Below are 26930 nucleotides of genomic sequence, written 5' to 3'. Positions count from 1 at the left end.
CAGGCAACTGAAACACCTGAGAGAGAGTCAACCGTTCAACTTAAAAAAAAAAGAAAAAGGGCTCTGCGGCAGGGAGCCAGGTGATCAGGCTCTGCGGGTCCCACCCCCACAGGGACAAACAAAACGGTGATTCCAAACACTCGGGGTTGAGAGTTTCACTGCGGGCACAGCTGAATCCAGAATGGTGCAGCTTGGTGGGGGAGGGGCATCTGCCATTACTGAGGCATTCCGCCCCTACTGAAGTACACTCCCATTGCTGATACAGCCTGCCGTTGCCGAGGCCACCTGCCATAACAGAGAGACTCCGACAACAGGGCAGAGCCCACGACAGCAGGGCGGAGCCTCAGCAGGCAAATATAGTGACTAGACTGCCTACTAGTTGGGCAGGACAGTGCAATGGATACTCATAAAGAGAGCCCTAACCCCCCACAAGACAGAGCATCTGAGGGAAAAAGGGGTTTTATAAGTTCTGCTGCAGCAGACTTAAACGCACCTGCCTAACAGCCCTGAATGAACAATGGAGCTTACAGCTCAGCACTTGAGCTCCTATAAAGTACAGACCACCTCAAAAAGGACTGATCAGACTGACATTTGGCAGGCAATATTGTGGGACAAAGATAGCAGAAGAAGAAACTGGTAGCATCCCTCACTGTTCCGCAGCTGCTACAGGTGTACTCTAGACAAGCAGGGCCTGGAGTGGACCTTAGCAGTCATACAGCAGAGGGGCTAGACTATTAGAAGGAAAACTAAGTAACAGAAATACTTCATCACCAACAATCTGGGCATCCACTAAGAGACCCAATCGAAAACTCAGCAACTACTCAGATGACAGGTGGATAAATCCACAAAGATGGAACGAAACCAGCACAAAAAGGAGGAAAATACCTGAAAGCAAAACACCTCACCCCCTACAAAGGACCAAAACTCCTCACCAACAAGGGAACAAAGCTGAACGGAGAACGAGTGTGACGAAATGATGGAATCAGACTTCAGAAGGTGGATAATGAGAAACTTCTGTGAGCAAAAAGAACATGTTCTAAATCAATGCAAAGAAATTAAGAAACTTGGAAAAAGATTCGAGGAAATGATAACAAGAATGGATAACTTAGGAATATGAATGAATTGAAGGAGCTGAAAAACACAACACGAGAACTTCGCGAAGCATACGCAAGTTTCAACAGCCGATTGACCAAGCAGAAGAAAGAATATCAGAAGTTGAAGATCAACTCAATGAAATAAAACGAGAAACCAAGATTAGAGAAAAAAGCGCAAAAAGGAATGAACAAAGTATCCAAGAAATATGGGACTATGTGAATAGACCTAACCTACATTTGATAGGTGTACCAGAATGTGATGAAGAGAATGAATCCAAGATGGAAAATACTCTTCAGGATATTATCCAGGAAAATTTACCCAACCTAGCAAGGCAGGCCAATATTCAAGTCCAGGAAATACAAAGAACACCACAAAGATATTCCACAAGAAGAGCAACCCCAAGGCACATAATCGTCAGACTCACCAGGGTTGAAATGAAGAAGAGAATATTAAAGGCAGCCAGAAAGGTAGGTCACCCACAAAGGGAAGCCCATCAGACTCACAGCAGATCTCTCAGCAGAAACTCTACAAGCCAGAAGAGAGTGGGGGCCAATATTCAACATCCTTAAAGAAAAGAACTTTCAAACCAGAATTTCATATCCAGCCAAACTGAGCTTCATAACTGAAGGAAAAATAAAATCCTTTGCGAACAAGCAAGTACTCAGAGATTTTGTCATCACCAGGCCTGCTTTACAAGAGCACCTGAAAAAGGCACTACACATAGAAAGGAACAACCAGTACCAGCCATTCCAAAAACATACCAAATGCTAAAGAGCACCAACAAAATGAAGAATCTACATCAACTAATAAGCAAAACAGCCAGCTAGCATAAAAATGGCAGTATCAAATTCACACATAACAATATTAACCCTAATGTAAATGGACTAAATGCACAAATCAAAAGACACAGACTGGCAAATTGGATAAAAAGCCAAACCCATCGGTGTGCTGTAGCCAAAAAACCCATCTCACATGCAAGGATACACAAAGGCTCAAAATAAAGGGATGGAGGAAGATTTACCAAGCAAATGGAGAGCAAAAAAAAGCAGGAGTTGCAATTCTCATCTCTGATAAAATAGACTTTAAAGCAACAAAGATCAAAAGAGACAAAGAAGGTCATTACATAATGGTAAAAGGAACAATACAACAAGAAGAGCTAACGATCCTAAATATATATGGACCCAATAAAGGAGCACCCAGATATATAAGGCAAGTTCTTAACAACTTACAAAGAGACTTACACTCCCACACAATAATAGTGGGAGATTTTAATACTCCACTGTCAATATTAGACAGATCAACCAGACAGAAAATTAATAAGGATATCCAGGACTTGAACTCAGACCTGGAATAAGCAAACCTGATAGACATTTACAGAACTCTCCACCCCAAATCCACAGAATATACATTCTTCTCAGCACCACATCACACCTACTCTAAAATTGACCACATAATTGGAAGTAAAGCACTGCTCAGCAAATGCAAAACAACTGAAATCATAACAAACAGTCTTTCAGACCATAGTGCAATCAAGGTAGAACTCAGAATTCAGAAACTAACTCAGAACCGCACAGCTTCATGGAAACTGAACAACTGGTTCTTGAATGTTGATTGGATAAACAATGAAATGAAGGCAGAAATAAAGAAGTTCTTCGAAACCAACGAGAACGAAGACACAACACACCAGAATCTCTGGGACACATTTAAAGCAGTCTCCAGAGGAAAATATATAGCAATAAGTGCCCACACGAGAACAGTGAAGAGATTCAAAATTGACACCCTATCATGAAAATTGAAAGAGCTAGAGGAGCAAGATCAAAAACACTCAAAACCTAGCAGAAGACAAGAAATAACTAAGATCAGAGCAGAACTGAAGGAGATAGAGACATGAAAAACCCTTCGAAAAATCAATAAATCCAAGAGGTAGTTTTTTGAAAAGATCAACAAAATAGACCACTAGCCAGACTGATAAAAAAGAAAAGAGAGAACAACCAAACAGATGCAATAAAAAAATGATAAAGGGGAAATCACCACAGATTCCACAGAAATTCAAACCATCATCAGAGAATATTACAAACAACTCCATGCACATAAACTAGTAAACCTGGAAGAAATGGATAAATTCCTAGACTCCTGTGTCCTCCCAAGCCTAAACCAGGAGGAAGCTGAAACTATGAATAGACCAATAGCAAGGTCTGAAGTCGAGGCAGCAATTAAGAGCCTACCACACAAAAAAAGCCCAGGTCCAAATGGGTTCACAGCCGAATTCTACCAGACACACAAAGAGGAGCTGGTACCATTCCTTCTGAAACTATTCCAAATAATCCAAAAAGAGGGAATCCTTCCCAAATCATTTTATGAGACCAACATCATCCTGATACCAAAACCCGGCAGAGACTCAACAAGAAAAGAAAACTTCAGGCCAATATCCATGATGAACATAGATGCAAAAATCTTCAATAAAATACTGGCAAATCGATTGCAACAGCACATCAAAAAACTTATCCATCATGATCAAGTAGAATTCATCCTGGGGATGCAAGGCTGTTTCAACATACGTAAGTCTATAAACGTAATTCACCACATAAACAGAACCAAAAACAAAAACCACATGGTTATCTCAATTGACGCAGAGAAGGCATTTGACAAAATTCAACAGTCCTTTATGCTAAAAACCCTCAATAAACTCGGTATCGATGGAACGTATCTCAAAGTAATAAAAGCTATTTACGACAAACCAACAGCCAACATTATACTGAATGGGCAATAACTGGAAGCATTCCCTTTGAAATCTGGCACTAGACAAGGATGCCCTCTCTCACCACTCCTATTCAATTTAGTACTGGAAGTTCTAGCCAGAGCAATCAGGCAAGAAAAAGAAATAAAGGGTATTCAAATAGGAAAGGTGGAAGCCAAACTGTCTCTATTTGCAGACGACATGAGAGTATACCTAGAAGACCCCATCGCCTCAGCCCAAAAACTCCTGAAACTGATAAGCAACTTCAGCAAAGTCTCAGGATATAAAATCAATGTGTTGTTTGTAGGGACATGGATGAATCTGGAGAACATCATTCTCAGCAAACTGACACAAGAACAGAAAATGAAATACCGCATATTCTCACTCATAGGCGGGTGAGGAAAAATGAAAACACATGGACACAGGGAAGGGAGTACTACACACTGGGGTCTTTTGGGGGGAATAGGGGAGGGACAGCGGCGGGGGGGGAGCTGGGGAGGGATAGCCTGGGGAGAAACGCCAAATGTGGGTGAAGGGGAGGAAGGCAGCAAAACACACTGCCACGTGTATACCTATGCAACTATCTTGCATGTTCTGCACGTGTACCCCAAAACCTAAAATGCAATTAAAAAAAAAAGATATAGTCTCACCCCAGTTTAAATGGCTTTTATCCACAGACAAGCAGTAACGCATACTAGAGAGGCTATGGAAAACAGAAAACCTTGTATACTGTTGGTGGAAATGTAAATTAGTACAACCAGTATGAAGAACAGTTTTGAGGTTTGTCAAAAGACAAAAATAGAGCTACTATATGATCCAGCAATCCCACTGCTGAGTACATATCCAAAAGAAAGGGAATTGCTGTTTCAAAATGACATCTGCACTTCCATGTTTGTTGCAGTGCTGTTCACAACAGCCAAGATTTGGAAGCAATCTACATGTCCATCAACAGATGACTGGATAAAGAAAATGTGGTACATACACAGAACGGAGTACTATTCAGCCATAAAAAAGTATGAGATCCTGTCATTTGCAACAATATAAATGGAACTGGAGGTCATTATGTTAAGTGAAATAAGCCAGGCACAGAAAGACAAATTTAGCATGTTCTCACTTATTTGTGAAAGCTAAAAATTAAAACAATTGAACTCATAGATATAGTTAGATGGAAGGTCACCAGAGGTTGTGAAAGGTAGTGAGGGGGTGGGAGAGGACATGGGTATGGTTAATGGGTAGAAAAAAAATAAAGAGAATAAATAGGAACTGTTTGTTTGTTTTCTTTCTGAGATAGAGTCTCACCCTGTCACCCAGGCTAGAATGCAGTGGCACAATCTTGGCTCACTGCAACCTCAGCCTCCCAGGTTCAAGTGAGTCTCCTGCCTCAGACTCCCAAGTAGCTGGGATTACAGGCACATACTACCAGGCCCAGCTATTTTTTTTGTATTTTTAGTAGAGCCGGGGTTTCATCATGTTAGCCAGGCTTGTCTCAAACTCCTGACCTCAAGTGATCTGCCCACCTCAGCCTCCCAAAGAGCTGGGATTACAGGCGTGAGCCACCATATCCGGCCAAGAACTACTATTTGATAGAACAACTAGGTGACTATAATTAAAAACAATTTAATTATACATTTGAAAATAACTAAAAGAATATAATTGGATTCTTTGTAACACAAAGAATAGATCTTGAGGTAGTGGATATACCATCTACCTTAATGTGATTATTAGGCATTGCATGCCTGTATCAAAATATCTCACATAGCCCATAGTATATTCCCCTACTATGTACTCAGAAAAAATAATTAAAAAGAACTTCTCTATCTTAAATACATATAATTTTTCTTTTTTAACTATACCTCAGTAAAGCTAGAAAATACTATTAGTCAATATCCTTTATGAGCACTAATGCAAGAATCCTTGACAAAACACTAGCAAACTGAATTCAGTAGTATATTAAAAGATGGGCTGGGCCCAGTGGCTCATACTTGTAATGCCAGCATTTCGGGGAGCCAAGGCAGGCAGATCACTTGAGGCCAGGAGTTCAAGACCAGCCTGCCCAACATGGAGAAACCCCGTCTCTACAAAAAATACAATAATTAGCCAGGCGTGGTGGTGCACACCTGCATCCTCACCTACTCAGGATGCTGAGGCACGAGAATCGCTTGAACCCAGGAGAAGGAGGCTGCAGTGAGCCAAGATTGCATCACTGCACTACAGCCTGGGTGACAAAGAGAGACTGTCTCAAGAAAAAATAATAATAATTCAGCATTCTAGGAACAGAAGAACATTACCTCAACATAATAAAATCTGTTCATGAAAAATTATGATGAAATTATTGGAAAATGCAAAACCCATTAACAGAGTAGTACTATTTTAAACACGTTAACTTCACTAACATTAAAAGTAAAGATTTTGAGGTAAATTTAAAGAGACATAATTCTAGTTCTTTATAACCCAATAAGAGATAAGAAATAAATGTCTACATCATGTATAATTTTTATATTATAAGACACAATATTGTCTATCTCCTCAAACTTCAATTTTAGCATTTAAAACAATTGTTTAATAAATTTGTTATATCAAAGGGAGTTTTAGGTTGTTTTACATCCTGTTCGCTTCATGCATAGAGGTTGTAGGACTTTAAGAAAATAAAGAACTAAAGAAAATTTAGCCTTAAGATATTAAATTATGTATCATTTAAATAGTAACTTTACCTTGGAGCCTTGAGGTTCACATGTAAAATACTCTGCAACATCTTCAAGATTTTGGTTTTGGTTTTGAAGATACATGTAGTATTTATTATTTGTTTCATCTTTCTTGTTTTTATTCTTGGGGTCTTTTTAATTACTTGGTCTCAACATACCCATTTTTTTTCACATTATATTCTTTCCACTATTTTGTTAGGCAACAACAGTTTCTGGATCAGCCTTTCATTCAATAGTTTACATTTAAAAATGAGACCAAGAAATGATTTGCTCCATCTAGCAACATGTGTGCCTGCACTTTTCAAGTATACAAATACCCACTTGCTCCCATGAGAGAGACTATAACCATTTCTCCATCCCTCACAAAAGCCAGGATCCCAGGTTCATTTCCAGAATGGATATATATGATATGACTGTTGAACCACTGGGCCAGATTTACATTATACCTTTCAACAAAATATATTTCATGGCTCATGGCTCATAAATGTAGTTTCACTGTAGACAGAGCACAATGAGTAAATCTACCCTTTTTCATGGCAAGGAGCCCAACTCATATTTTTACTGGCTTACTACTGACTAAATTAAGCCCCAATTTCTTTAAAAAAGGAAAAAAAACACTCATGGCTGAAAATAAACAGTCATTTCAATATGGCTGCCAAGGACAGACTTAAAAATGAACTAATACATTCCAGGCTCAATCTCAAGAGACATAACAAGTCCACAGAAAAAATTAATGTGCTAAATAAAACAACTTAGTATTAAGTACTGTTCATTTTTCACAAAAGAGTAAAGTTCTATAAACGGAAAATCTAAGACTGTTAATATGTCAGTAAAGAAGAGCAACAAGCCCCACATATCAGCTCCTTGATGTAAAGTTCTTTAGGACACATACCCAAGTCTTCCTAGCATCTCAGGCTCAGGAACATGTGGTCCATATGTCTCTATCTGCAGTGGCTGGTATTCATACAGAGCTTCTTCAACCTTGTGAATAGGTGCCAGTGAAATATGTTGACCCTGTTAGAAAAATGAAGGAAATTAATACCTTTTAATATTACCTTCATATTGCTATTTATAATCATTTTAAAGATGAATTAAATTCCTCACATTAGAAGTATTACCCATTACTTGTGCTGTTCCAATGGTACAATGCATTGCATAACTGAAACCCACATAACTTAATTAATATATAGTCATTTATACATGATTTAAAAGAGGAAAACCAAATCCATCATTAAATTCAAATTTAGCATTAAACAGTACAGTTGTTCAATGACAGTGGTAGAAGTCATCAAATACAAGAGGACTTCAAAAAGTTTATGCAAAATACATATCATTTAAAAACTAAGCATGGATTTTTAAAATGTTTGAACCAAAATAAACTTGTACTAACATGTTATAATATGTCTGAACAGCACCTAGTTTGAGGCACAAAGAAGTGTAAGACCATTTGAAAAAAGCTCCTATCAGACCAATGTGAATTCTGCTCAACTGAAACAAGAACAAACATTTATGGTGAAGATTGGATAGAAGAATGGCAAAATCACTGAAGCTTTACAAAAAGTCAATGGGGACAATTCCACAAAGAAATCAGCAGTTTACAAACGGATAACTCATTTTGAGAAGGAACAAGAGATTGTTGAAGATGAAGCCCTCAGTGGCAGACCATCTACAACAATTTGTGAGGGAAAAAAGTAACCTTGTTCATGCCCTAATTGAAAAGGACTGATGATTAACAGCAGAAACAACAGGCAACACCATAGACACCTCAACTGATTCAGCTTACACAATTCTGACTGAAAAATTAAAGTTGGGCAAACTTTCCACTCAATGGGTGCCAAAACTGTTGCACCCAGATCAGTAGCAGATGAAAGCAAGGCATTCGGTGGAAATTTTAAACAAGTGTGATCAAGATCCTGAAGCCTTTCTTCAAAGAACAGGAGATGAAATATGCCTTTACCAGTACTGAAGACAAAGCACAATCAAAGCAGTGGCTACCAAGAGGTGGCAGTGGTCCAGTCATAGCAAAAGTGGACTGGACACAAGTGAAGGTCACGGTAACAATTCAAAAAACTCCCAGTTCAAAATGCTCATGGCACTTTGCTTATTGAGTTTCTGGAGGGCCAAAATACAATACCATCTGCTTATTATTATGAGAGTGTTTTGAGAAAGTTAGCAAAAGTTTTAACAGAAAAATACCTAGGAAACCTTCACCAGAGTCCTTTCCCCACCACAACAATAATCTTGCTCATGAAACCTCATCAAACAAGGGTAATGGGAAATCATTAGGTGTCCACCTTACAGTCCTGATTTGGCTCCTTGTTACTTCTTTTTGTTTCCTAACCTCAAAAAATTTGTAAAGGGAACCCATTTTTCTTCAGTAATAATATAAAAAAGATTTCACTAATACAGTTAAATTCCCAGGACCCTCAGTCATTTAGAGATGAACTAAATTCCTGGAATCATTGCTTACGAAAGTGTCTGGTTCTTGAGGGAGCTTATGTTGATAAATAAAGTTTATATTTTTTGTATTTATCTTTTAATTCCATTTTCCATGAACTTTTTGAAGTCCCCTTTTATATAAACATAGTCTAACCTCACATTTTTCTATTTTTATTAAACAACTGACATTTTTTACAATCTGTGTTTTTTTTTAAGCTCTAATTAGGGAAGAAAGCTAATGAAATTATTCTCTACAAAGCTATGCCACGTAAATGTCTATTCTCTGAAGTCTTTACATGAAATCAAACTAACTTACCAAATATGTATTTATTTCACATCACATACACACATACAAACAAAATAAGAAAATTTTACGCTGAAAACTAAATGGATAAAAACATCCATTGTATTTTTCTGAGAAGAAAGAACTGCTGGGTAACTAAAATACAAAGACCCTATAGATCATATTTGAGCATAAGTATGTAAAATAAAGTGCCACTCAGCTATATACCATTACAATGAGATTTACATATCTATCATCTATGTGGCATAGAATTCAAATTTATAAAAATCCCTACTTTTTATATAGTCTATGTTTTCTGATTTTAACCCTCATTCTCTTATTTTTCTTGGTATAGTTCACATCTATTTCTATGTTTCATGACTTTTTGTAAAGCATTCCTGCAGTTATTCTTCCAATTTCTAGTTTATAAATGTTTTTGTTGTTATGTCATTTAGTTTCCTTTTTCCCTTAAATTACTAAGTTGGATGCAAAGTACACATTATCTCTTTTATGGAAAAAAAAAAAAGGTAAAAGGCATGACATAAAAGTGATAAAATACAATTGTAGCAGTGAGAAACAACCATCAAAGATGCTTGCACCTAAATTACAGTTTTTCTCTTCAACAAGTTCAATACCATGTAGCATCATCCTAGCTAGTTTATAGGCATATTATAATAGGCACCTCTGACACTGTAATGTCAATAGCACTTAACCAAAAACAGGCGAAGGACTTGAACAGAGATTTCACCACAGAAGATATACATATTGCCAATAGGTATATGAAAAGATGCTCAATATCATAAGGGCAATGCAAATCAAGCCATGGTGAGATACCACTTCACACACATGGCTATTTAAGATGGCTATTATTAAAAAGAAAAACAGAAAATGCTAAGTGTTTGTGAAGATGAAGACAGAAACTCTTGTGCATTGCTGGTGGAAATGTACAGTTACTGTGGAAAATGGATGGCAAATCCTTAAAAAATTAAAAACAGAATTACCATATGATCCAGCAATTGGACTTCTAGGTATATACCTGAAAGTGAAAGCGGGGTTTCAAAGAAATAAGTGTACACCAATGCATATTTACAGCAGCATTATTTACAGTAGCCAGAAGTTGGAAGCAACCCAGTGCCCATGAAGGAATAAATGAATAAATAATATGTGGAGGATGTGTGTGTGTGTGTGTGTGTGTGTGTGTGTGTACACACACACATTGATACAATAAACTATTATTTAGCCTTTGAAAGGAAGAAAATTTTGACATGTGACAACATGGATGAACCTAAAGATATTACGATAAATGAAATAAGATATTCATAAAAGGACAAAAATTATATGACTCCACTAATAGAAGGTTCCAAAGCAGTCAAATTCATGGAGACATAAAGTAAATCAGTGGTTACCACAGGCTAGGAACATGGGAAAGAGCAGTTAGTGTTTCATGGGTACAGGTTCAGCTGAGGAAGATGAGAAATTTTGAAAATGAATGGTGGTGATAGATGCACAACAATATGGGTGTACTTAATGTCACAGAAATGTACAGTTAAAATTATTAAACTGTGAAATTTTTATATTACATGTATTTTACTGCAATTTTTTAAAATGAGTTTTGGATAACCTAATTTTCTCATTTGCTTTGCTAGAGTAATATGCAGGAAACAGAGAAAAAAAGTGTAATGTCAGAAACTTCATTCATATTATTTTAACCCCGAACCTCCATGTTCCACAGCCTTTCTAAAAAAAAACATGAAACTGTCAAGCTAAATCTTATACTATCACAGAATAATCCAATTTCAGACCAATGATTCAGAGAGCATTCTATAGGTTAAGAAGAGAGTGCCTGAGTGGGATATTTTGAAACTCGTTCTGACATCCCTATTTCAAAGTGTCTTCTTCATAAATTGTCAGACACTAAATTCTCCTACCATATGATACAAAATGTTCAGTATTGGTGTCACATGTTTTAGCTATGGGGTAAAAGGGAGGGGAGAAGAGTAAAAGAGAGGAGGGTAAGTGAGGGAAAGGAAAAATACTGAAACAATTAAAGAAGTACACTTATAGTCTCACCAGCACTCCATGGCATTTAAGAAATTACAGAGCAAGGTCCAGAAAGGTTGACACAGAATGGATATTTTCAATAATTGGAATACCTTCCAAGGAAGATAATATTCAAGAAAGATAAGCTTTCTTAAGTAGTTGCACTGGAAAACATACTAAAACTAATCATTCTCTAAATATTGGCAACAATATTTACTAAAACCCAAATTACTGAAGTTATGATAGCTTATAATTCAGTCTTCTTTGAAGTTCGTGGGGACATTTACAACAGCCAAAAAGATCAGTGAATAAGAATAGTTAATATTATTTATTCTGTGCTACGCACTATGCTAAAGGGTTTTGTATGCATCATCTCAGCATCCACAATAATTTAATGAAATCAGTACTATTAATCACACTTTATGAATGAGGAAACGGGGGTTAGATAAGTGACTGAGCAAGATCATATTATAATGGCAGTTTGATGATTAAAAGCCAAGTCTGTCAGATTCTAAAGCCTATGCCTTTTTCCCCCCAACACCTTCATTTTATGGATATGGAAGCTAATATTCTCAAAATGTAAATTTTTCTAAGGTCACATAGAATTAGGTCTCTCAATTCCTGCCCAGTGTAGGTTCCACACACTGCCTTTTAATATCTTATTTTTAAAATAATATAATCATGGTTGTCCAATTTAAAGGTTTTAATGGCAGTAAGTAAATACTATGTGGTTTAAACCAATTTTTTATATAAATTATAATAGCTGAGATACTTAAAACACCATAGGCTCAAAAAGAAGTATTTTCTAAAACTTATAACATTTAGAGAGAAATAAACATTACTCAGTGGTAGTTCTGTTTGCCATGAGAATAAGACAAAGTTCATAAATGACACACAAACTGCCCTCTAACATTCCAACTATCTTTCCCTCAGAAAAAACTCATATGAGACAGATGCCAAGGTTCTCAAACCTAAAGCTGGGGCAGAACTTAAAGAACAATGACTTACACTCACGGACATGTTTTTATATTTTTTTAAATCACCAAGAGAGCAGATAATGGCTTAACAGGTCACATGAGAAAAGTATTAGGGTTTTAAGTGACTGCGGGGGGGGGGGGGGGGAAGGGTGTTTAAAAGTTTTTTAGATGAAAAATGGTTACTGGTGATATTTCCACCCAAACAGTAAAGGTGGTAGATATTATTCTAAATTATCAGAAAAAGGAAGATTCAAACTAAAAAACTCAAAGTGTATGATATGCTAATCATAAGTTATATTTGAATAAATTTGTTTGGGTGCCAAATGGTATGGTATAGACTTAAGCACCATAGAATACTGAGAGGAAGAATCAGTAAAAGATGGAAGAATGAAACAGTGTAACTTGTGCTAGGCCGCAGAAGACAAACAAAGTCTACAAAAGCAAGGCAATGGGGAGCACAGCAATATTACCAGAGCAGTATGTTGAGTCCTGAGACAACAAGTAAACCTGAGCAGAAACAGGTATATGGGGAAAGAAGGGTGGGCAGAGAATGAATCAGTATAGATAGCTTAAATTACAGCTAGAAAAGACTCCAAGGCTAATTTGAACACACATGGGTAAGAAATCACAATCATCAAAACAATGTCAGTATGTTTTATCTCCATCATATTAGCAAAGAATATACTACTGGTATATTTCATACACGACTGGTAAGACAGCAAATTATGGAATTGTTTTCTTTATGAAAAGCAATTTAGTAAACCTTTAAAATATTCATTTATTTTGACCTACTGATACCATCTGTAATAATTTATAAGAAAGCAATAAGAAATAGAATCAAATTCGTATGCTAAGTTTGTTCATCACAGTTTATGTTGTCAAAAACCAAAAGGAAACTAAATGTTCAATAAGTAATTAGCAGTTCAATTATAACATAAAACAGTGTATTGGCCGGGCGCGGTGGCTCACGCCTATAATCCCAGCACTTTGGGAGGCCGAGGCGGGTGGATAACGAGGTCAAGAGATTGAGACCATCCTGGTCAACATGGTGAAACCCCGTCTCTACTAAACATATAAAAACTAGCTGGGCACGGTAGCGCACGCCTGTAGTCCCAGCTACTTGGGAGGCTGAGGCAGGAGAATTGCTTAAACCCAGGAGGCAGAGGTTTTGGTGAGCCGAGATCACGCCATTGCACTCCAGCCTGGGTAATAAGAGCAAAACTCCATCTCAAAAAAAAAAACCAAAAAACGAAAAACAATGTGTAGCCATTTAAAATCATGGTCAAAGAGAAATTAATAAAGTGTTAAGTACATTTTATTAAATCATTATAATCTAAACTATTTTTAAAATCTGCCAAAGAGCTGGGCACAGTGGCTTATGCCTATAGTCTTAACATTTTGAAAGACCAAGGTGGGATGATAGTTTGGGCCCTGGAGTTTGGACCAGCCTGGGCAACATAGTGAAACCTCATCTCTACCAAAAAAAAAAAAAGATAGCCAGGCATGGTGGTGTTTCCCTGTAGTCCCAGCTACTCAGGAGGCTGAAGCAAGAGGATCACTTGAGCCCAGGAGATCAAGGCTTCAGTGAGCTGTGATTGTGCCACCGTACTCCAGCCTGAGTGTCAGAGTAAGACCTCATCTCAAATAAAATATAATAAAATAAAGTAAATCTGCAAAAGAACAAAAAAAAACCTAAAGAAAAACTCTCCCTAGGTGATGAAATTATTTATCTTTGTTGCACTATTTTCTGAATCATCCAAAATGGTTATATATTTACAGCTATAAAAAAACTGTTATTGAACAATATCACAGAGAAAAAACTTAAAAAAAACATACTACAAGACAAGTGGCCTGGTTTCTTCAACAAGTCAAAGTCATGAGAAACAACAACAACAAAGATGACAAAGTATAGAGTGGGATGGGAGCCATTCTAGATTAAAAGAATTAAGACTGACTGAGTACTAATTTGGAAGGGAAAAAACAGCTATGAAATATTTTGGCAACAAATGGGGATATCTGAATATAGACTGGGTATTAAGTTATATTAGAGAATTTCTGTTAATTGTTTGGTGCGATTATGGCATTATGGTTATGTATGCAAATGTCCTCTGCAGGAACAGGTCAGTGAGAGATGCTGGTTGAAGAATTTAAAAGTAAAATTTCATGGAAATTGCAATTTACTTTAAACTGGTTCAGGGAAAAAATACATATATTTTAAAAATACCTAAAAATACAGTAGTCTGTAATACTTTGGTACTATATATATATCTGCAATATTTTGGTATTATATTATCTAGATATATATATAATGTAATACCAAAATATTATATGTATATATTTTGTAACATATATTTGTTATTACATTACATAGATATATATATAATAGACAAAAATATTGCAGATTGCTGAATCTAGGTATTAGACATGTGAGTATTCATTGTATTATTTTCCAACTTTGCTATTTCTAAAATTTTTCATTATAAAATGTTTAAAATAGATCATGGAATCTTTGTTAGTTTTGAAAGAAAAATAGCTATATATTTATTGCAAAGAGAAATATAATAGCACCAAAGAACGAAGAGCCTAGAATCAAGTATGTCAAGTCTGTAGCTATTTTAGTGATTAAGGTTGAAGTAATATGGTTTAGATTTGAGTAATAATGGAGGGGAAGATAAAAAAAGAATAATAATTATAATTAAAACTGCAAGAATTGGTAGCAATCTCGTATAGCTGAGGTGGAAAGCAAAATGTGAAAAACAGAGAGAGCTGATTAACAGAAACAGGAAAACTAGGAAAGGGAAAGGTTGAAGAGTGATGTAGAATGGATGCATGTCCCTTCCAAATCTCACGTTGAGATGTAATCCTCGTGTTGAAGGTGAGGCCTAGTGGGAGGTGTTTGGGTCATGGGAGTGGATCCCTCATGAATGATTTGGTGCCCTTCCGTCCGTAATAAGAAATTCTCTATTAGTTCACATGAGAGCTGATTGTTAAGAGGTACCTCCTTCTCTCTCTTGCTTCCTTTCTTGCCATGTGTGCCTGTTCCCTCTATGCCATCTACCATGAGTAAAACTTCCTCATACAGCCTGCAGAACCATGAGCCAAATAAACCTCTTTCCAGTCTTGGTTATTCCTTTATAGCAATGCAAAATGTATTAATACAAAGAGAAAATTTTAAAAAGATAAAATGCAGACCAGAAGAAAATACTTGCAAGTCGCATATTTTATAATTTGATGAAATTCAGAATACCACCTGTAAAGAATTCTTAGGGGCCAGGCGCGGTGGCTCATGACTGTAATTCAGCACTTTGGGAGGCCGAGACAGGTTGATCACTTGAGGTCAGGAGTTCAAGACCAGCCTGGCCGACATGGTGAAACCCAGTCTCTACTAAAAATACAAAAATTAGCCAGGCCTGGTGGCTGGCGTCTATAATCTCAGAAATGCTACTTGGGAGGCTGAGGCAGAAGAATCACTTGAACCCAGGAAGTAGAAGTTGCACTGAGCCACAATTGTGCCATCACACTCCATCCTGAGTGACAAGAGCAAAACTCCATCTCAAAAAAAAAAGTTCTTAGAAGTGACTAATAAAAAAACAAAATAACCCAATTAAAAGTAGGCAAAATATTTTAAAAGACCAGATGGTTCATAAGCCCATGAAAAGATGCTCAACATCATTAGTATTCAGAAAATGCACACTAAACACATACTCACTTGAATGACAATAATCAAAAGTACAGACAATAAAAAGTGTTAGTGAAGATGTGGAGAAACTAGAACCCATGGACATTGCATATGAGAGTATACAATATGCAGCCACTTTGAAAATTAGTTCAGCAGTTTTTCTTAAAGCTACAAGTAAATTTACTTCATGACTTAGCAATTCTACTTAAAAGTATCTACCCAGGAGAAATGAAAAGATATAACCACAAAAAGACTTGTATATGAATGCTCATAGCAGCTATTAATAGCAGCTAGTGGAAACAATCTAAATGTCCACCAATTGTGAATGGATAAATAAAATGTGGTACATTCATATAGTATGAATATACATTTATTTCTTGAGCATTCACACAATATGCTGAATTTTATTACTATTCAAGAATGAAAATGAATGAAATATTGATACATGCTACAACGTGAATGAACCTCAGAAACATTATGCTAAAAGAAGCCAGATGCAAAGGACTAATATATTACAGGATTTTTATAGGAAATGTTCAGAAAGGGGAGAATTACAGAAACAGAAAGTAGATTAACAATTGCTGTGGGCTAGAAGTGTTAATGTATTGTGACTGCAAATGAGTATCAGAGACCTTTTTGAAGTAATGAAAACATTCTAAAATTGGATTACTGAAATGGCTATAAAATTCTATAAATTTACTAAAAATCAATGAATTCTATATTTAAAATGAGTAATTTTTTTTTTTTTTTTTTTTTTTTGAGACGGAGTTTTGCTCTTGTTACCCAGGCTGGAGTGCAATGGCTGATCTCGGCTCACCGCAACCTCCGCCTCCTGGGTTCAGACAATTCTCCTGCCTCAGCCTCCTGAGTAGCTGGGATTACAGGCATGCGCCACCATGCCCAGCTACTTTTTTATATTTTTAGTAGAGACGGGGTTTCACCATGGTGACCAGGATGGTCTCGATCTCTTGACCTCGTGATCCACCCGCCTCGGCCTCCCAAAGTGCTGGGATTACAGTCTTGAGCCACCGCACCGGCCCTTAAAATGAGTAATTCTTATGGTAAGTAAATTATATCTCAATAAAACTGTTAAATATAAAGAATTTAAAATGATAGTTTAAATCATTCAACATTACTGCCTGTAAAATATCCAAGTAGAAATGTTCAGTAAAGGCAGCTAGAAATATAAAATACACTCAAAAGAAATTTCACTATCATTAGCATCAAAATGATGGGCAAGATCACAAGAATAAGAAAATGGGAGTGGAGAATATATATAGAGTGAGGTCTTAGCATTGAGTCTTGAAAAATAACATTAAGTAATTCAAGTTCGTTTTGTTGACTTTCAAAAGTATGACACAAAACTAAGGCCCTTTCTGTTTTTGTTACTGTTATCATATTATTGATAAAGAAATGAGGCTTTAAAAGTAAAAATGTAGTGAGAACAACCACAGAAAACTATGCAACTTTAGGTAATACCCACACTCTGGGTGAAATGCATGCAAACTATACATTCAGCAGTATACCTTATTTGTTTTTATTCCCCTACACTGTAACAAAATGGAATCTGTTTCTCCTCTAAAATATAACTTAGAGACCTACACTATATTTCCAACATTTGCTAGTCAAAAAACTTAATATAAGCTTATGAGAAAAAAGGTTTTCTAAAATTCAGCTCATTTCCCTACAGAAAAACATAGGAACATTTGAAGAACAATGCAAATGCTGACACAGGTAGTTCTACATGGCTGTTTTCTAATAATTTAAAATGTTTTATTTAACTTTTCTTAGAAAGTTTAAAAGCTACTACAAAAAATAGTTTATAGATGTGTCTGTTAGATGATCAATACACTACAAATATTATCATTATGCTTTCTCACCAAATACAGGAAGAGCAAAGAATATCTTTTATGCTAACTTTAAATACACACTATGTTAAAATATACACACACACATTTTGAATGCAACAAACCATTTAGAATAACACTATTAAAGAAAATACATTATTATTTAACAAAAATAATGGCAGTAAAAATAATTAGTATATCAACTGTTGAAATAAGCAATAAAAATACTAAACATGAAAATCCATACCAATCAGTATATGGTTTTCTGTTAAGTACCATAGAAAGGTTGCAATTACAAAGTGCTGGCAATTTAGGCTGATAGGTTAAATGATTCTGCAAATCCTTTTACACAATTTTAAATTCACAACTCTTTTAATTGATCTATCTTGTTTAATGACATTTATCCACCAAGCTATCGTCATCTTCAAAGTATTTGCCAATAAGCCCTGTAAGCCTGTTAAACTCTGTATAATTGTCTGTTTTGAATCTGTCTGCCATTAGACTGTAAGGCCCTATGCTCACAGTCATGCTTTACAGCATGGTGCTTGGCACCAAAGAGCTGCTCAGTATCTTGTTGAATTAATGAATATAAAAATATAACAATAAAAAAAGCTGTCATGTGATGTAATAGTATGAACACCAATGCAACTGTAAGATAATCAGGGTTCAAAATGCTACAAATTTAAGAATGCTCTAAGTGTAAACAATTGGAATTTTGTTAATTACATAGTCTTGTGTACTATGAGAGTACACAAAAAATAAATCTCTACCTAGACTTTTGTTTTTTCTTTTCATTTATTTATTACAGTCAGTGGATGCTTTTCATCCTGGGCTGGGAGTGTGTTTTCTAGCCATCTTAGCACTTATTTTAACAAAATTTCAGATAAAACATTGTGCTTATTCTGTGTCATTCATCATCCATTAATACAACAAATATTAACCATCTACTATATGCCAAGAACTGAAAAGAACATCAGGGAACCAAACACATACAAGCCCCTCCCCTCAGGGAGCTTATAGCCTAGTAAATCACATTACAATGAGATCGTGCAGTCCCCTTTTATTTCTTAGGGTCATTTAATCACACCAAAAAACGATGGTGGTGGTTGTTTACATGAACTGAATCTGCTCACATGTTAAATTCATCCAATTCTATAGAACATGTTACCTTGCTAGATAGAATCAGAAACCAGAATATTTCATTCTGGTAGTTTTAAATTATCATAATTCCAGTGACTATTTCCAAGGAAAATATCTCCAGGAAGCCTTTGAGAAAATCCGTTGAAGTAATTCTGAATGACTATTTCTATTTTGGTAATGTTCTAATAATTTAAATATGTGTGGACACGTGTGTCATGTATGTATCTATATACACATGGATATGTCTATTTCTACATGTGTATATGAATGTGAATATATTTTTAATAGTGTGTGGTGTGTGTGTTTGTATGTGTGTGACCACACATATTTCTGTAATGGAATAGAGTATTTAAAGAATATATCTAGCACTGTCTACAAGCTGCTCATTCAGAGTAACATTTCTTTGGTAATCAGTTGTTTTCAATTTATTTTAGAAGCTAGCAGAGAGATTTGTATACTATGCTGTTCTGGTCACTCTAGGGTGATGTCAGCCTGTCATCACTGCAGCAGCTGCATGGTAATAACTTCCTGGTAGCATGTAATTTCATGGTAAGCATAATTCATTTTCCCCCACAGAAATGACTTTCTCTAATTTCTTTCAAAATGTAAAGTAAACAGTAAAAAGACAAATGAAGAACAGGGCCTCTATGTTAAGGGGTAACTAGGTACTTCTCCTGGTACTGTTTCTAAACTAGAATGAACTGAGGTGCAAAATTTAGTTCTGTAAGTTTCATTTTCACCATCTGCAATGGGGAATGGCAGGGAGGGGTGTAAGTGAGGAGACTGAAACAGTAGGTCTAACTTGCTATCATTTCATGACCACTAAGTGGAAATAAGCCACTGACTCACAATGTATCACAAAAATAAAATTTCCTTCAAATTTAATGTAAAATCATTTGATTCTATATATACTAGAGAAACAACCAGGAGCAAAAATGCACAAGACTGAACCTGCATTCCCAACTCTATTAGAATCATCAGACTATATTCGTTTTCCCAATGTATGTTTGGGAATAAGCAGAATGTAACAGTAAAAAAAAAAATCATGGTTGGCTCTTTAAGCATCCTAATGATGACTTACTTGCACTAATCAGCCTTTATGAGCACTCTGTCTTTTAAAATGTAGTACTTAATAGTTAGATTAACAATTTCACAAAAAAAATTCTTCTAAAACAGGCTTCTTCAAAATAAAAAAGTGGTTTCATTCTGTAGACACACCACCATATTTTTTTAGCTCTTCGGCAATGTTCAGTTCTACTCAAATACATATGATATGCTTGAAAACATCAAAGATGAATTTCTATAACTATCTAGCTAAGGGCCTAAGTTTCTTGCTTATCATTAGAAATAAAATGGTTCTAAATACATCTTCACTTGGCAAGCCAAGTCTCTGAAAAGTTTTCCAGCAAATTGGCCCTGGAAACTCATCAAAATCTGTTTACGACAGTGAAATTACTTCAAAGATTTGTTAGCCAATTCATTTGTAATCTTCTTAAAACATATACTAATTAGTGTTCCACACAGAAAAATGTCATTTAATATTTCAACTCTAAATTTAGAATTCTCATAACATCAATATGAATTTTTCCTTAAGAAGTTCAAAAATGAATAGTAACAAATTTTTAAATGAAAAGGTTGGAAAAAAATCAGGAAATGATATCTTCCATTAAAAGATCATTAGTAAAAGATCAGTATCATTAAAGCTTCTCAAATAATATATAATTACAAGTAAACTCTGGATATTTAATAAGCATTCCTATAAATTCTTTGGATTGGCTTAGAACTAACAAGGCTCTTATAGACACTAACTGTAACAATATATTTGTGGTCACATGCAATTACTTTTGAGAAAGGCATGAGTCTCAAACTACAGGAGAACACAAAATATAAAAGGAACAGCATTGTCTCTCTCTGCTTTAACCTGTTTTGACTATAATTGCATTCATACAAATTTTACTCCCTCTCTAAAAAATGCAAAAATAAAAGTAGGAAAGGAACTAAGCTAGTCATTATCCCTCAGTTAATTCCACATCTGAAATACCTAAGAAAGATCAAAGTGTTACCTAGAAGGGTCCTAAATTATGTGACTGACTTAAGTTCACACACAGCTATATTGTGAAGCGCATAGGGATTCAGTTCTAAAGTCAGATTAAGGCAAAAAAAAAAAAAAAAAAAAAAGGTCAAAATAACCCCTCAAAAATCCCTCAAATTGCCTATAAAGTATATATACATTGTTCTATGCATATTTTAATCTCTTTATATAAATCCAACTCGGCTAGATTTTCCTCTAACATTGGAACAGATCACTAAAGTAGGTGGCTTGCATTTGGTATCTATGACATTTCAAAAAATTTCTTTACTGGGGAGAAGAGAGGCATTTTGCTATTTTTATCCCTGGTTTGGTGTTGTTTTCAACTTTAGTTGCATTCAAGCAAATTAAATGTACATATAATTCTACTGAATATGTCAAGCATTTGAATTTTCATTCAGTTGAGTTCATGGAAGAAAGGGCATTTGGCAGAACCTCTGAAGGCTGAAACAGCCCTGAAATGGACAGGAAGAAAGAGCATTCCTAGTAAAGGGAATTTCAATACTCAGAGTAGCTTCGGTACAGTAGTGAAAATAGAAGCCAGAATACAAAGAGAGAATGAGAGGAAGAAGAAACACTAAGTAAACATTATTTTCATTAAATTATAAGACAAACGAAAATAGGGAGATATGTTAGTAGCTTAAAGGAAAAGCAGCATACGAGAGAAATATTTTGTATATTTTGTTTGTTTTTATTGTTACAGGACTTGTTTTTTCCTTGGGCACTGATAAATGTGATACAATGTTGAAAAGTATTATTTTCTCTGATGTTTGTCTTATTACCAAACTACCATTTGTTGCCAAGAGGACACAGTATCCAGCAAACCATATCTGTTTCCATATAAAGATCAGAAAAGAAAAACATCAACAAGACTATCTGATTAGACAAAACCTGCCTCCTTTAAGAGTCTACATTAATTTTTTAAAAAGCAGTATCTACAAGACATTTTCTCTAAAATCTTTCAGGCATATAGCATTGAAGCTCATTTTCTTTTACTAATTTCAAAAAAAATTCAAAGAATTCCTATCTTGACACTATGTGAACTTTAACCAACAATAACAACTTATACATGTCTAAATTTCCTAATGTAACAAAATATAAAAATGGCTTAATATAAAATTATCTACAAATACTACTACTATTGCATAAGCAAAACAAAAAATATCATGTAAGATTAGTAGTCTTTTAAAGCAGAAATATTTTTCATTGAAAAGATGGAAGTATCTTTATACCATTATAGAGACTGAATAATTTAAAAGACTATATTTTATTTAGATTTGACTCCTCTGTGCCTAGTACAGTAGTTGGTATAACAGGAATATTTGTTTCATGAATGAAGAAATGTTTTTAAATGATCCCTCTAATCATCTACCCTATCTCCAAAAAAACCTACACAACAAATCTTCTTGTTCTATTTGAAGTCATTTAACAAGAAAAAAGGTAGTTGTTTTGCCATTCCCATTGTAGAAAATAAGTGAAGACCGAAGCCAGACTGTCACTGAATTTAACTTTCTTCTGTCCTAAAAAAAAACAACGAACACTTTAAATACTCTAACCATCCCAATCTAACTTCCCCAAACCACACATACACACAAGCACCAACACCATCATCACATTCATAAAACCACCAGGCAATTAAATCCAGAACCTAAAATGTAGAAAAGAACAGAATATTTAAGATACTGACTTGATACTCTTCTTACCTGAAATTTCACATAAATTGTCTTTTATTAAAGTCTGGCAGATATGGAATGCGATTACTAATAGTGCAATTCCACTAAAATGATACAGGAATATTTGCTGTACATATACTATGCACCAAGCACTGTGTTAGGCATTACATACACATTTGAGGTGTTTTACTTGTTTTACAGGAAAAACAAAAGGAAGCTCTCCAAGACCAAGTAACCTACCCATATTTTAAACCCTATGCCGCTAAAATCCACCAAACACTTTTCTATTATAAGACTAAAATATGAAAATTTATGTATTAAACATTTGGTGGATGTTAGGCACTGTGAAGATGTAACAGAAAGTATACCACCATAACTGTCCCTATTTTCAAGCATTTAACAATATATATTTATAAAAATTAATTTATTAAACATTATTAAATATGCTCATTTGTTTAAAAATATTAGTATATAAGCACTTTTTAAATAAAAGACACTCTAGTTCATTAAAGTGTATCAATTTATTCTTTGAAAATATTTACACTCAACTTTTCCATAACACATTCAGATGAAGGCAAATTTCATCTCTACTGAGATATGTGCTTCAACCTTGTTAGAAACTCACTTAGAAGTTGACTTGTGTTTATAACAAGCAAAAATAATATTTTCTTCAAACAATATAAAATTGATGGCTTGTCTGTGAGTCAATGTAAATTGCACATTCTTTGAAATATGAACCAGTTTACTAAAAGACTATTTCAACTAACGAGTAATACCTAGCAATGCAGAAGTAAATTACCTTTCTAGAAAGTTAACTATACTAATCAATCCTTTAAATCAGTTTACTGTACTTTAACAGATCACTCTTCATAATTAAGAGAGATGTTTTATGATATGAACTATAAAAAACAATACAGAGAAATCACAATCCTTTATAAATTTTTCATCTGAGAACATATGTATGTTATCAGTGAGCATAGTGGTGGGCCCACAAATACAAGAATACACAGACTATCACATCATTTGTGTTAGTTTTTTAAAACTAAAAAAACTAAAATTTTATAGCCTTCCTTTCACTAATTAATTAATAGAAAGGTACATTTAGTAAAATAATGCCTAGAGGACAAAAAAAGCAGCTCATAGGAGAGGGTTTAGTAACACAGCTTTGAAGCCCTTCTGAAAACTACTTGATTAAAGTACCATAACATTCTGCCAGTTGTTGAGACAGGTGCTACTGCCAATCAGCTGCATTTGCTGAAGCACATTCTAAAGATTAGTAATTAATCCCTATACTAAAACCAGTGGTTGCCTATCATTTGTCTATGATAACCATTTTGGTGACTAAAAAATAGTCACCAAAGAGTAAAGAAGAAAAAAAAGAGTCATGAAATACAACTCTAGATAAAATATAAACCCAGGTAAGCTCTGCGTCTTCTTAGTTACATCTTTTCAGATGTGAAACTCAAAGCACTGGCTGGAGTCCTAGGGTCTTACAGCCTCTCTACATTCTGTTTCTCATTTATTTCTATTTACCATAAATACATAAAAGCATTTCTGAGATATTTAGGAAAAAGAATAATACTATATAAGACTGCATTTTCTTTGTTGTTAAATTTCGAACCTTTGAATCATAAACTCAGGATAAATATGACTTGTGGAGATACTTTCCAGATTATACCCACATTTTTATTAAAATCATTCACACTCCCCTGCCTTTACTCCCATCACACATATATCCCTGTGTACTTTGTTGTTCCACTATCATATCCTACCTTCATTATCTGAACACTGTTCAGAATTTAACAGTATTAAAATAGTCAATGATTCCAAATCTGGCCACTTATAAAATATTCTGATGCCAAAGAAATTATTTTTAATCCATTTTAAAACATATTAACATATGTAGATAAAGAGAAAAATATATTTGAAGGTTTTTTATGATTTTCCAACTTTTTATGTTTTAAGTTAACATTGATTTTTGAATCTCAAGTAACTCTATCATCTACCATGTTTTTAAAGTTGCTTTCATTCAACTGTACATATCTGTGACCTCCACAATGACCTCTACAAAAGCAGTTGTGCACTTTACTGTGGTGCAAATCCTCACGGACAAGTTGAACCTGTTCTTTTTGGCACTGAGCCCTTGTGCTAAACACACAGCTGAGATTTATTATAAAAGGGGAACTAAGGGGCATTATTTCACAACATTTATCCTTCACATACAGCCAAGTATAATCTTTTACAACCTTTGAGAGCTCTTAAATAAACAGATTTTCTCTTAATTGCACAAAGAGTTTTTTATTTGTCACCAATCATATGGCATATTCAGATTCATTTTACATTAGGAAAAAGCTAGTACACAAAGCATATGTGCTAACAGTTGTAAAAATTACTCTCCTTTCTTAATATTTATTTTAAAATAATAAGACTTTTAATCTTCAGATCTGAGGATAATTACCTGCCTTGCTGTCTTTAGCAACAGCAATGTAATAAAATAATTATTTAAAACCTGCCTTCAAAGATCTGTACTTAAAAAAACTGGTTACAAAAACCCAACTTGCTACAACACTCTTATAGGCCTTTATTTTTATACTGTCTTGTGTTTTCTTTTTAATTTCAAAGTTCAATTATAATTCAGGCACTCCCACAGCATTTTAAAAACTGTTCCCGTTCTAACAACTTTGAACTTAACGCTGATATACAAGACTGCTGCCAGGCAACTTTCTCAATTCAACAGAGCTGATACTGTGTGGGAGGGAGGAATTTCATGAGTTCTAAGAAATATCTCTAATAACAGGAATTACTGCACCATTTAAATTAATTCTTCAAGATTTGCTAATTGATCTAGCACCAACACTTGCCTTGTTGAAAACAAAGAAACAAATACAACCTCAAAAGCAGTCTATCCTGCAAGTCAGGTTCAAACTAGCTTATCAGCTAATTGCTCAATATTAAGGATACTAAAATATGTTGATTCAGGTGAATATTTCCTTGCTTGAAATTCTTCTAATTTTTTTCATTAATAGCAAGTATACAGACAATTTTTAAGATGCCTATAGACCTTTTCACAAAGATTTTTTTTAAATGATTCAATATTAAACTGATTTTTTTAATGGTTAAAAAAGAAAAAACAATTGCACCATTTTAGGCATTAAGAGCTCCACAGTGAGCAAAACGGCATGTTCATACATAGTGCCAAATATGCTCTGTCTTCCTTTAACAAATAAATTTCTTTCTTTCAACTTTAATATTTTAAACAAGATAACCTCATTGTTCCAGTTCTAAGGAAAATATTTTAAATAATTTATATCCTTAATACTATTTCTCTCTATCCAGTGAATGCATGCAAATGTTCATGAGTTTGAACATTTTTACGTTTATTACTAAAACAGAAAACATTTTTTCTTGAAACATACAACCTTTTAGAAAAAAACAATTATATTTTATGTGTTTTATCTTTAAATAGATATAAATTAGCATGTAGGAAATTACTAGCCAACTATATTCATCATATTAATCTACAGTACATAAGACAACATAAAAATTTACAGTATCCACAAAATATGCATTAAATATGTAAAAAAAAAAAGATCTCAAGACCTGATCCTACACTATGTTTTCACATTATGTCAACACTGGTGGTATTTTTTAAATGCCTAAAGCCTCTAACTCATTTTGAAACATACTAGATTTCCATAACAACCAACTACTCTTGGTGAAGTCATGAGACAACTACAGGTTAACCTCCAAATAACTTAAAGAACAATCTTATTCTGTATTTATTTTGTTTCTTCATACCACAACAGCTTTCCCATCTATATAGCTTCTCTCCAGCAAGAACACAACATATATACTACCACCCCAGATGACTCCCCATATTAAATGTGCCATTAGACTAATACAATGTTAAAAGCATGGGGCTTTAGAGTTCTGAGAAGTCAAATTCTAGCCCTACCTTGAGCAAAAACAACTTTTTCAAAAAAAGCCTCAGTTTCACTTTTAAATGATTAAATAAATATATTTAAAGGATATAAAAGAATCAAGTGTCTACAAAATGCTACCCACTATTATTACTTCACATAATCATCATCAGGAAGAGAAGCTGGAAGAGAGGGAATATTTTGCACATCTCTACAGACTATATATTTAACATTACAAGATAAAATCACTAACTTTCAAACGTCTGTAAGTTAGAACTCAAGGCATACAGACTCAAGGCATCTTCCTGC

General features: G+C 34.7%; 1 protein-coding gene across 2 annotated transcripts in view; it reads right to left on the bottom strand.

The window, feature by feature from the left end:
- The window catches only part of MNAT1 (MNAT1 component of CDK activating kinase), a 231720-nt gene that overhangs the window by 76062 nt on the left and 128728 nt on the right, over positions 1-26930 (bottom strand). Inside the window, exon 7 of one of the 2 annotated variants that reach the window (XM_002753979.7) lies at positions 7427-7548. In XM_002753979.7, coding sequence (XP_002754025.1) covers positions 7427-7548 — 122 coding nt within the window. Of the gene's footprint in view, positions 1-7426; positions 7549-16308; positions 22549-26930 lie in introns of those variants that run through there. The other variant, XM_035260659.3, reaches the window with a different exon arrangement.

The sequence above is a fragment of the Callithrix jacchus genome, chromosome 8 (genome assembly GCF_049354715.1).
Source record: "Callithrix jacchus isolate 240 chromosome 8, calJac240_pri, whole genome shotgun sequence".
Lineage (NCBI taxonomy): Eukaryota > Metazoa > Chordata > Mammalia > Primates > Cebidae > Callithrix > Callithrix jacchus.
Note: the sequence above shows the minus strand (reverse complement) of the source record. Positions and strands in the feature narration are given on the sequence as shown.